The sequence below is a fragment of the Pinus tabuliformis genome, chromosome 1_2, assembly GCF_031772625.1.
Source record: "Pinus tabuliformis cultivar Carrire ecotype Pingquan chromosome 1_2, CPIR1, whole genome shotgun sequence".
Classification (NCBI taxonomy): Eukaryota; Viridiplantae; Streptophyta; class Pinopsida; order Pinales; family Pinaceae; genus Pinus; species Pinus tabuliformis.
The window spans coordinates 578,911,817-578,925,171 of record NC_142298.1 but is presented as its reverse complement, the minus strand read 5'-3'; the positions used below and the strand labels follow the sequence as shown (position 1 = coordinate 578,925,171).

The window sequence follows — 13,355 nt, the reverse complement described above, 5'->3', positions numbered from 1 at the left end:
TAAATAAAGGGGAAGCACATTACCTCAACTGTTGAGGAAGCCTAGAAGAGATCAGACACCAAACTCTTGGAAAGAATGTTTGATTGTGGTAGGATGGAAGAAACATATAGTCGAGTTGCCCTTGCCATACATGCATGTAGTATTCCATTTATAGATTATTTTGTCTCTATATTGGAAATTCGTGTTTAGAGTGGTGAATGAAGCACCCATGGGTTACGAGAAAAAAATTTGAAAAAGTAAAGTATGCAACACCGTTCTATAGAAGGAGAATTTCTTGTGGACTAATACAACAAACCAACCATCAATAAATTTGATAGTATGTCTCCTTTAGATCCATACTTCTTCAGAGAAATAAATGCTTCAAATGGGAAGAAATGCATTGAATGTGTGGCTGAGATTTAAAAAAGTGATTGATATTTCAAATCATGGCTACAATATTTGAATATGGATATTGATGCTATACAACAAAAATGTGTACCCAAACAAATCCCATACAACCAGATGTAGGTGTCTACATCTCACAAAATGAAAAACATGTGATTTTTCCAAAATGATAAAAAATTAAAAGTAACTAGACAAAAATAAATATGTGTGATAAACTTGTACAAATTTTATGCCATAAAGACCTATTAAATCAAGATTTTTGAGGCCTTTTGAAAAAAAATTAACAATTACTTTGGGGGAGATTTTCCCTGAATTTGTATAGGGCATATTTTTAATTGTACCTTACAATGCAAATACAATACAATCAATCATATTTCGTGTGTACAATACAAAAAATGTGTGAAAAATTATATACCCCAAGCCCAACAAGGTTGTATGGTGACTATGCTTCAAACGTCATGAAAGTTATCACAGACACTGCAAGTTCATGTAAAGAAATTTATACAATCATTGAGTAGGTATGACCATATGTTTGGGACACCATGTGCAGTTCATAGTTTGAATTTTGCTTTCAAAGCTATTATTTTTAAATTTGCAGAAATGAAAAAACATTGCGATAAAGCAAAATAAATATAATTTTTTTATTACAAAGGACCAACATGCATAAACACTGTGTACACAATTTCCCAAGCTCCAACTTTGTAATATTGGAGAAAATATATTTGCATCACACCATGTCTTGATTTTCTTATGTGGCAATGGGGTTGCTTTGTCCTTTATGGCAGTTTGTCCCAAGTGGCAAACATGGAGATCACCCAACACTCAAAAATAAATGCACATTGGAACTATCATTCTTGATAAGGTTTTTTGGGGTTAAATTGAGTTGTTTATTTCCATATTGAATCCATAGTTGATCTATTACAAACTTTGTGATATGGATATTCCTATGTTGGGAGACATTTATGAGCATATTGATTGTATGTTGGAAATAATTCACTAGATTCTTGAAGAGTGGGACCCTTTTTGTATGGAACCCATTAAGGGGATAATTATCAATAGATAGGACATATAAAATATCCCTTTGCATTAATTAGCCTATTCATTGAATCCAAAGTATACAAAAAGGCTTAATTGGATAAATTTGGGAATGAAAGGAAAGCTCCAAACAACGAAGTTGTCGATGGATTCAAAGCAACAATTTCTATCATTTGTCTTTAACCAGGGGATCTCTGGAGAACTAATTTACTACATTTATCACAAGGAGTAATCAATTTGAAAATGCAAATGTACTCGTTGATATGATTACTATGAATCTTATTGCATGTTGATCATATTCTAGTTCTAAAACTTTGAAATTGCAGATGCTTGCACCTCAAGTTTTTTCACAAGTTCCCAACTTCTTAGTAGAAAAATGACTATGGAGCGCTTATGGGTTCATCCATTCAGTGAAGAGCAAACAAATTGCATCAACTAAGGTAGGGGATCTTGTTTACAATCAATCAAATCTTCACTTGATATCTCAATATAGAGGCAGGGCTTCAAAGTTGTGGGATGTGATTCCTGAAAATGTACTCGTCGATATGATTACTATGAAACTTATTACAAACTTATCATATTCTACTTTTGAAACTATGAATTGCAGACACTTTCATAGCATTCTTTTTTGCAAGTTACCAACTTTTGAGTAGCAAAAATACCATGGACCACTTGTGGGTTCATCCATTCAATGAAGAGAAACAAACTTTCATCAACAAATTCAAGGGATATTGTTTACAATCAATAAAATCTTCACATGGTATCTCAATCAGTGTTGCAGGAACTGATCCCCCTAGGTTCAAAATCTGAAACCATGCACTATGTGGATCCCTGCCCAAACTACCCTAAAAAATCACGTCCCTGATTTTTCAAAACTGTAATTCCTTAAATTTTTCATGCTTCCCCAAATTTCACCCAAAATATGAAAGTTGCTAACTAAAAAAAACCTCAAAAATGTAGAAATGATGAATTTCTCCACCATTTCACAAATCTAGAAGCTGGTATGGAGTTGATGTTTGCCTTCCTCTTAGTATACATAGATTGAAATCAAATTCTACATTAGTGGTAAATGGGCTTAATCTTCAGCCATCATTTATTCTCATATGTCTCAATAGTTTGTGATTAATCAAATGGTTGGTGAGGTATATTGTGCTGCACTGGCCATGTTGGTTATATTCAGTTGACATTTTTGTTCATTTGGTAAAACCCTTAGTAGCTATGTTTTAGAGTGAATTTCATAGTCATGCTACAAACATCTTTGACATGTTTGGTTAAGACGAGTTTTTATTCTGCAACAAATGACATTCTCCAGATCACCATTAAGGGAGGGCGTTATAGTTATATTTTGATTATGTCATATATTAAAGTTATAATATATTCTAAGTTATTAATTAAGTGACTTAATTTGCATGTCATAAATAGAGTTTTGTTCGATTATATTAGTGCTTAACTAATAAAGTAATTGTACATGATTTTGATATAGGACATTGTCTTCTTATATATGCATTGACATCAACATGAATTGGATATGAATGAAACATATCACTCTCTCTTTCAATATATTTTGGCTTGCATTCTTTGTAAACATTCTTGATTTATTTTCTTCATACTTCATGTTTTTTTCCCATTTAGGATTAAAATAGAACAATTATCAAGAGACAAAAAAGTCCCTAAATCCATAAAATAAAAAATAAACATAGCTAATGTTTCAAACTCATTCTTGGCATTTAAGGCTTACCTCAAGAGCTTTTTTAGCATTTGTTTATGTAATAACTCCAACATATGCATTCGTTGTCGAGACCAATAATAGAACCTGTAATATGTAATGCACATACAACTTAGAGGACACATTAAACAGTTTTAAGAAAAATCACACTAGATATATATAATAGATTGAACGCATAATTTTGAATACCCATCTTATGAAAAGCAGGATGATACAAGGAACTTGGAAAATAATATTGAAATAAAAGCACTAGTAAAAACCAAATTGACCTAAAGGAACCATCGTCAAAAGAGGATATGTGGAATTAAAAGTCTATTATAATCCACCCAACCAATGCTTCTACTTGATTTTAATTAACTCTATGCATACTTATATTATCAAGGTTGCATGCACTATATATACTCCAACTAGTTTCCTCAATTTTATCCTCAACATAAAGAATGTTTGAGATGATGTTGCTAAGGCACTACTTTCATGGAAACTATAATATTAAATGTAAGTCAATTTCTAACCCCTCTCCTTAATGGCCATTTTTCATACAAGTTGCCATGTTAGCTTAAGGAGATATTATATATACTACATGACACACAAAAATGAGTAGTTTTCTTAATTGAATGGTAATGAATGTCACCAAGGGACAAATTCTTTAAGAGATGAGAAGGTATACATATTGAAAACCCAAGGAACAAACCTAATGAACATGGCTAATAGAAACTAAAGATGTGCAAGATATATTATATGTAATGGGCCTAAAGAAGAAACTGTAGACAATAAATCAAATACTAAAGCATCTCTCCAAGATTGAATCTAAAGTCGAAATGATTCCATAAAAGACAAGAGGAACAAATAGAAAGTAGTTGAAAAATTTGTTTAAATTGACCTTCACGAGTATACATATACAACAATAGGGAAAAAATCATTGGTGGCTGAAAACATTTCTAAAAATCAGCGATGGCATAAAAGGTATGGATATCTTAAGACCCAAATTTCGACCTTTTAATGAAATTTAATAGGGTTCATGGCTTTCCTCCAATTCAACATGAGTTATTGTGAATCTTACATTTTAGACAAGCAACATAGAGAAAAATTGACAAAAAATATTGCATTTGGAAATTGTGGATAGTGACCTTCATGATCCCATGAGATCTTAGTCATTGGTAAGTGCAAAGTATTTTATGCCATCCAACGATTCCCTTCCAAGAAAAATTTGGTTGTGCTTTCTCAAGTACAAGTTACTAGCTTTCATAACATTAAAGAAAATCAGAGTAATTGATGAAACATGAAACGGAAATTGAAAAGGAGATTAAGGTTCTCAGAAAATAGAGTTTGAAAAAATAAATTCTAGTTACTTCTACTGTTATTACAATACTCAAGGTATTTTCACAATGGAACTATAGTGTAGAGAGGAAATGAGGACCATCATGGATATGGCCAATAGCATCATTATCCCAGACAACTCTCAAACAACTTTTGGGTTAAAGAAATCTACACTATACAATAATGTAATCATTCAAAAGAAGCCCCATAAAGGCTGTGAGAATCATCTCACCTACAAATTCATAAGAGGTAGGAAACCATAAGTAAATTGCTAAGTTTCAAGTATACAAATACATGTGTGGATACAAGTATGATATCTGGTAAAGTTATGGAAATTTTTTAGAACAACCTATATATTTTATGGCTAGGAAACAAATTTTTTTATATAAACAAATGTATGTGAACATGCAAACAAAAGAGAAAATTTCCAAAATGTCATTCATGAATTTGGAAATAGAACCAAAAATATAGTTCTCATTAATATTAGCAAACTTGATTCGCAAGCATTACGTACAAAATGAGTTTTTTTCCACTATACTTATAATGCTCTAGATTATATACATTACATTTAATACAAATAAGAAATTATATGTCATCAAAAATATCTTCATTAGACTTTACTTCCCCCTCGATCTCCAAGTACTTATACTCTGCAAAAAATAGGTTTTTGGTGAGTTCCCTTTGCTTATTTCAAAATTTTACTTCAACTATTGATTTAAAGCACATGAAGTGTCTTCACATTGGGAATTGGTCTCAATGACTTTGTTTCTTCTCCACCCACTAGTTTGTTTAGTTTTGTATGGGGGATTATACCATCGAGTCTTACCCATACATAAAATCACTTGCCCTATTAGAACTCGGTTTTTGTTAATCCTACCCTATTTAACTAAAAATATTAGCCCATCAGTGATTTGTGAACTTTACCTAAGCATTCACATTAGGGGTTCTAGCATAGTAGTTTTTTTTCTCTTCTAACCTAGGTCCATGTTTGGGAAGAGAGGTGCACAAGCTACTAAGATTTGCACATACTTGGCCCTCCTCTCATTTCTTGTTCATTGTTCATTCATGATGTCATCAACCTTAAAAAAAAAGGGTGTTATTTGTAGAGTCATATAACTCTAGTGATCATGATAATTATCATCTCAATGCTTGAAACATGCCTTCCACATCTCAAAACAAGAGAAACACCTAACCTTCCCTACCCCATCATTCTATAGAAGAGAATAATAATTGGCATATTCAGAGACTCAAAAGTAAGTGTTTAGTCACTCAAAATTATAAATCTAGAGGTTTAAAATACTATAACAAAATACATTAATTGACTAAAACATATCGTGATGAGCTATCCCCTGAAATTCAAAAAACTTTCTCTGAAATTGAGTCACTGGGATAAGAAGGAAGTGACCATTCAAGTCACCTAGAACCGAACGATTCCCTCTTTTTCGCGCCTATAGATCCTTGCCAACCAATGCAATAAAAAAAAAAAGTTTCTTGTTTGTAATTACAATTTACAGATGAGTGGAACATGTGAGATATGGTTGTGGGAATTATCAAGAGAGCACAATTTCCAGATACATGGAGATATGATTGATGAACTAGTTCAAACTGTTCATACATCTATATAGATCATTAGACGAGGCCTTGATCTAGATGAGGCTAACTATCTCTCCAGGTATTATCCATCCACAAATAATAAAGTAGAATAACTCAATTTTGCCAAGGAAAAGTGTGCTAATGCAACATGCCAACAAGTGGTTGTAATCATAATTAGTCAAGATGGATGAAAAAGGGTTTTGGTAATCTTCTTTTCAATTGCTATTTCCAAACCCTTCCATTGAGCCATATATTCTACTTGATTATTGGTTGCTACTCCGAGAACCCCTGTATATTGATACTCTATTTTATCGTCAAGTCAAAAAATAACCCCTCTTGCTCCTACCAACCCTAAATGGTTTATTGATTAATAAGAATTATCATTATTATTCTTTTTTTAATTTCATATTTTTTAACTAACTAAATAATTAATATTTTAGATAAATATATATAATCAAAGCATAAGTAATACAAAATCAACAATAAAAAAAATTTAACTAACAAGTTTAGGAATATTCAATTTCTACCCTTCCCCACTAAATTTGAACCTTTTCACCTTGTGAAGATTAAACGCCACACAAACCGATTGGTTTAAATCTCATGGGTAATTATAAGATTTAGCCCGATTACATTATCATTTACAAATCCATTAAAGTTGTTTAAACTAATTAACTAATGCAACCATATAAATTAAATGGTTGGTAGATGCTTATATACATCCTCTCTTCCTCTCTTTAGTAATATATATATTAACTAACTTTTAACATCATCATCATCATCATTATAATTATTATTAAAAGAATTAATATATAAGTTAAAACAAAGTAACTTTTAACATCATCATTACAATTATTATTAAAGAATTAATATATGAGCTAAACATGTATAAATTTACAAATGCATATAACAAGATTTTTAACTATGGAGATTCTTAAGCTATAAGTAGAATTTGTTGCAATATCATGACTCAATATTATAACTTACTAATACCAATTGTCCAAACAACCATAAATTATGTTCATATGACATTTTTTTAATTCCCTTATAATATCCCATTCCTGAAATCTTCTTTTATTCCTTAACTCTTCCTTCCCTTCCCTTATATTAAGATAAACTCCTTATATTAAGATAAACTCTTATTTCCCTTATATTGATATGAGAACATGAAAATATGATATTAATATTGATATAAGAACATGAAAATATGATACTATTATTGAAGTGGAAACCTAACCCACACACGTGGGTCTTAACGTTAGGGTACCGGTTGAACAAGTTGTCGGCTTTAATAAGCCCTAATGCATGTCATATAAAAGGGGGCAATCCAGTGGCATTAACAGGAGGGTGTGGGAGACTCAAGAAGACAGGTAGGATTCAAATACAGGAAACTTCTTTTCGTGGCTCAGCGTTTTTCCTTAAAAGAGGGAGAGTTTTTATTTGTGAAAGTGAAAGGATTGCCTGCAATGGACGGGTTTTACTCTGCCATTGGAAAGCGAGCACGCAGGGAAAATGAGGTTCCAGACAACAATGACTCTGAAAATAAGCTCTCTGGAAATAAGAGGCGGAACTCTGGCACCGGTAGAGAGCGAACTCTGCCTGGCACTGACAGTACTGTGTATCGCATACTATGCCCTGTTAATGTGGTAGGAAGTGTTATAGGAAAGGTAGGTAAAGTTATAAAATCTGTGAGTCGAGAGACGCATTCGAAGATCAAAGTTATAGACGTTGTTCCAGGCGTTGATGATTGCGTGATAGTAATCTTCAGCTCACCATCAGGCAACGACAACGAGAAGGATTGCAATGAGAATGAAGTTTGTAGGAATTTACAGGGTAAGTTCCTCAGAAAGAACACCAAAAGGACACCGCTCACAACCAGATCACAGATCAATACACCAGTATTTTTGACGTGGTTAAAACCCTCAAAGAGGGAAACAGTCCACGGCTTGCACCAACGTGGCTACTACAGGCAATTTATTAATCAAAGAATGAAAATTTACATAAGCTTCTCTCATGCACGGATTACCCGAACAATGACCCTCCATGCGCTTTAAATAGAACTCATGGACCAATCGGGTGTCAAGCCACGGATCAAGTGTCGGTAATACCGAGGAGAGAGTGAACCATCAAATCACTAGATATCGTGACCGTCGGATTGTAAGTTACAAAATGTACAACGGTAAAGAAACACACTTTACCTAACTCTATACCTAACTCTATACTAGACCAAGTTGAACTTAACTATTTCCTATGTGTCGGAATATCCTAACATCCCCCCTTAAGAACAACTTGGGATAGGATTGAAGGATTTACAAATATGACACAATAGGAGAAGGAAGGAGGCACTAGAGCCTATCCCCCCTTGTAGGAATTTACAGGGTAAGTTCCTCAGAAAGAACACCAAAAGGACACCGCTCACAACCAGATCACAGATCAATACACCAGTATTTTTGACATGGTTAAAACCCTCAAAGAGGGAAACAGTCCACGGCCTGCGCCAACGTGGCTACTACAGGCAATTTATTAATCAAAGAATGAAAATTTACATAAGCTTCTCTCATGCACGGATTACCCGAACAATGACCCTCCATGCGCTTTAAATAGAACTCATGGACCAATCGGGTGTCAAGCCACGGATCAAGTGTCGGTAATACCGAGGAGAGAGTGAACCGTCGGATCACTAGATATCGTGACCGTCGGATTGTAAGTTACCAAATGTACAACGGTAAAGAAACACACTTTACCTAACTCTATACTAGACCAAGTTGAACTTAACTATTTCCTATGTGTCGGAATATCCTAACAAAGTTGAAGTTGAACCCGTACTGTGTCCTGCTCAGGATGCTCTTCTTAGAGTGCATTCTGTTATTGTTCAACAATCTTCTTCTGCTAGAGATAATGACGCCGACGACAAAAAGAGACAACACAATGCTCGGTTGCTGGCTGCTAACAGCCAGATTGGAGGTTTGATTGGAAAAGGTGGAAATAACATTCAAAAATTGAGGAGCGAATCCGGGGCACAAATTCAGATACGGCCAAAAGATGAGTTGCCAGGCTGTGCTTTTAGTTTTGGTGAAGTCGTTGTCATATCTGGAGATGCAACCGCTGTCAAGAAAGCACTGTATGCAGTTTCAGCTTTTCTGTATAAACACCCACCTAAGGAGCAAATTCCTTGGACTGATATTTTATCTGCAACGAACCCAACTTCACTCCTTCCTTCTGGTGTGCCCGCATTATTTACTCCGCCAAATTATGTTCCACAACGAGATTCACTGTTTGCTCATCACAGTTCAGGTGCTCCAAGAGTAAATGGTACTTATGCCTCCTGCCATTTACCAGCACTGGGAGGATATGGAAGTGAAGCTCGAAGTTCAATATGGCCTCTTACTTATAACCCTGCTCTTCCCATTGCTCCAAAATTTGGGAATTCTGCTGTTGAGAAAAGTCTAGAGGAGTTTTGTATTCGAATAGTATGCCCAAATGATAAAATTGGCGGTGTGATTGGTAAGGGCGGTAATATCATCAAAAGCATGAGGAAAGAAACAGGAGCAAGTATTAAGGTTGAAGACGCACAATCAGATTCAGATGAACGTGTAATTGTCATTTCTTCAACAGAGTTGGCTAATGATGGTGTTTCACCTACGCTCGAGGCAGTCCTCCAATTGCAAGGAAAGACTAGTGGAAGCACCAGTGACAATGACAATGATGAAGGTGGCATTTGTACAAGGCTTCTTGTTCCGTCAAAGCACATTGGTTGCCTTCTTGGTAAAGGTGGCAACATCATCAGTGAGATGCGGAAGCACACTGGAGCAAATATTCGCATATTTCGCAAAGAGGAGCGACCAAAATGTGCCTCCCAAAATGAGGAGCTCGTTCAGGTTTCTGGAGACCCCAGTGTTGCTAGAGATGCACTCATCCAAATTACAAAAAGATTGAGGGCAAATATTTTCAAAGATATGGATGGTGCTACCAACTCCCACACCCACACAATGCCTCCTTTGTCTAGTCTATCTGTGCCCAGTGCGAACCCTCTTTCATCATCAAATTATGGCACTAGGCAATATGATCTAGGATTTCCAAGGTAGATCAGGTGCTCTATTATAAAATGTTTTTTATTTTTTTTAATCATATACTATATGATTATCAAATTTGAGTTTGCTTAATTTACTTCATTTAAATTCATCGGGTTAATGAAATAAATTGAGGAAATTCAAGGTATGTTTTTTTTTTTTTTTTTTTTTAACATTTCAATTATATTGGCCTAATATAAACAAAAATTAGTATGTAATAAAAATATGATGTGGAGAAAAAATTTAAGTGGTAAGCATACATTATAACAAAGAAGATCAAATCATTCAATAAAATGATTAAAGGATTAAGAGGATTTAGATGGCAAGTATTGGTCCATGTTTTGAAGATTCTACTCATGATCTATGTGCTAAGGGCATGTGTTAATCCATGTCCACACATTGGTATACATGCTTGTAAAAAATGTTTTTCCATGTCCATGCATTAATCTACTTCTCCCATCAAACATTTCGCCATGTCCATTTATTGTTGGCGTAAAAGAAGCTTGACATCACTATATACTAATAAAGCGTCATGTCTTACGGTCAATAATTAATATATGATTACGTTGATATTTTTGTTGGTTGATTGCGTTGATGATGTGTTTAATGATATGGTACTGCCTTTTAATGTGGTGAGGATAGTTGTCCTGTCCTCGGGCTTCGCTTCTCCCGCCTATACACCTTACTCTCGAAACCCTAACCTCACTCATTCGGTCCTCCGACACTCTGCTGCTCTGTCGAGAGGGTTCTCTGCCACTGGTTTTGTTTGCAATCTATGAGGGTTTGATGGCGCTCTGTGATGGTAGCTATCTGTAAACCCTGGTTATGAACTTCACTCCTGTAGCTGTGGGTCTCAGTTTTGCGTTGGCTTTCTCATCTCTGTGGTTGTATGGCTTGGCTATGGTTGCGGTCCTTCTCTATCCGACGGTCTTGTATGTGTTTTTGAAGCTTGGCTTCGTGGATACCAAATCTCTGGGCTCTGCAAGGTATTGTCTCCATTCAGGTGGTGGTAATGGCTACCTCCTTGGTGGCTTTTCGAGCATTGTTCTAGTTTCACTTCATTGTTGCCTCAGCTTTGTGAATGCGCTCGTTGTTGTGGTTTTGTTTATGCTTTGATTTCTCAACTGTTTAACTATCAATTTGTTGGGTTTTTCAGGCCATGGTCACGGGGTGACCCAGCTCTCAACTCTTGTTCGACAATTTCACAAAAGTAAGACCTCTGTCTATGATTTACAGTTCTGTTTCGTTTTGTTGTTGGTATTAATTGTTTTTGCTCCTTGTGAGCAGGGGTTGCTCTGGCGACTATGACCCAGTCCACAGCTTCTCTGCCTGCATGAGCTCGGCTCCTCTGGTGAGTAGATACTCTACTAACCCTCGTCTCTACTTTTAAATTTGTTTAGGGTTTCTTTACCTGGTTGCTGATGGCCTGTTTTGTGGTCACTGCAGGTGGACGTTGAGCCTCTCTGGTCACTGGTCTCTTGTCTTGATACCTGTACACTGTAATGGGTAGGGTCATGCCATGTTACTCCTCTTGTTTTCCTGTCTCAAGCTTTTTGCTATTTGTCATTTCTGTTGGGTCTATAATCTAGGGTCTTAGGGCTTCGACCTCGCTGTCTTCTGGGCACTATGTAATTATGTCTTCGGCTATGATGGCCCTGTAACTTATTTCACTCATTCATTGTCTGCAACACTCGTTGGCTTTGTAATCGAAAGTTTTTAGGTTAAATTATAGTCTTGGGGTTTTGGACCATTGTATCACTGTTCGGTCTTGCAGTTGATTTGTAACTTTGTCTATAACTTGGACTGTAAATTTTGATACCTCTATATATATATATATACACAGAGAATTTGAAAAGAAAGAAATATTTAGATGCTTGGTACCTGTAGATGCTGGTTGCTTTCTTGCTGTGACTGTGTTTGTTTCTTCTGCAAAACCCTCTCTGTCAATTGATGGAATTCGACTAGCCTCTGTCAATAATTACTTGTTCTCTGTACTGTTAGGAAATGAACTCAGTTTCTTGTTCTCGACAACTGTTATGAAACGAACTCAATTTAATTATTTAGATAGGAAGAAAATAATTTTATGCTGCAATGGACATGGACTCAGATTCTCTCTTGCTTTCAAAATGATTGTATACTTCTGTTTATTCCGTACTATGATGGATGATTACAGTTTTTGATTTTTTTTCTTTAATAAGTTCACTGTACAGTTACTTAAAACTGTCAGTAGTTACATTTTAGTTATTCCTTGATAACTATTCATCTTTGTCTAAACTCTAAAGTTAACCTAAAACAATAAATTAAAAAAAAAGAATAGTAATGAAAATAAAATAGTGGGCTAGGACAACCTTAAACTTGACATAAAATCCTAAATGTTGTTAACTAAAAATTTAAATGAGACTTAGAAAACTAACTGAAAACTTCTCTAGTCTGCTAAGACAAATACTCCAACCATGATCTCCCTTATCTAGATGCTCCTGCATCAGGCTTCCTGGGTAAATGAAAATTCATGGCTCTGATCCATGAGCTCCTAGATAGAATACCCTGCATGCTGTATCTGACCTACATAAAGCCATGAACTGTCCTCAATGGGACGGTTCTTCCACTTGATAAGGTACTGTAGGTACTCTTTTCTTTGAGTTTTCCTGGCCACCTGTGTATCGAGGATTCCTTTGATCTCAAGTGGTTGAGCTGAAGGCATTTGTCTCATCCACGAACTACTTCCTTTCTAGGTATCCCGATTTGGCTGTGCCGAATTGTCATCTTCAGGACTAACAGTGTATGGAAACAAATCTGCCATGTTAAAGATAGGCGATATGCCTATACCTGGAGGCAATTGTAGCTCATAGGAATTTGCAGAAAACTTACGTAGAATTTTGCAAGGTCCAATTTTCTTAAATTTTAACTTATTGTATTTGCCCTTAGGGAATCTTTCTATGCGCAAATGCGCCAGGACTTGATCCCCTACGTCAAATTGTACCTCTCACCATTTCAGATCTGCCTTCTATTTGTACCTTTGACTGTTGTCCTACAACTTTGACTTCACCTGCTCATGTAAGTCATTTATTGCTCTTGCGAAATCTTCCCCATCAGCACTCCTTCTTTCCAATTGTCCCAGATCTCGTAACTCATGCACTCCGCAAGGATGCATACCATACAAGATCTGAAAAGGTCTATTTCCCGTGCTTCGATTTGGTGAATCATTGTAATCAAATTCCGCTTGGGTAAGTACA

General features: G+C 35.5%; 1 protein-coding gene across 1 annotated transcript; it reads left to right on the top strand.

Annotated features, from left to right (window-relative positions):
• Window positions 1–7,518: 7,518 nt before the first annotated feature.
• On the top strand, window positions 7,519–10,137 carry LOC149206934 (KH domain-containing protein At4g18375-like). Its single transcript, XM_089397853.1, has 2 exons — window positions 7,519–7,870; window positions 8,861–10,137. Exons 1-2 carry the CDS (start codon window positions 7,519–7,521, stop codon window positions 10,135–10,137), a joined length of 1,629 nt encoding a protein of 542 aa, XP_089253979.1.
• Window positions 10,138–13,355: the final 3,218 nt, after the last annotated feature.

Coding starts and splice junctions, on each gene's coding strand:
- LOC149206934 (XM_089397853.1), top strand. CDS start 7,519: ATGGACGGGTTTTACTCTGCCATTGGAAAGCGAGCACGCAGGGAAAAT. Junction 7,871..8,860: donor TTGCAATGAGAATGAAGTTT/GTAGGAATTTAC, acceptor ATCCTAACAAAG/TTGAAGTTGAACCCGTACTG.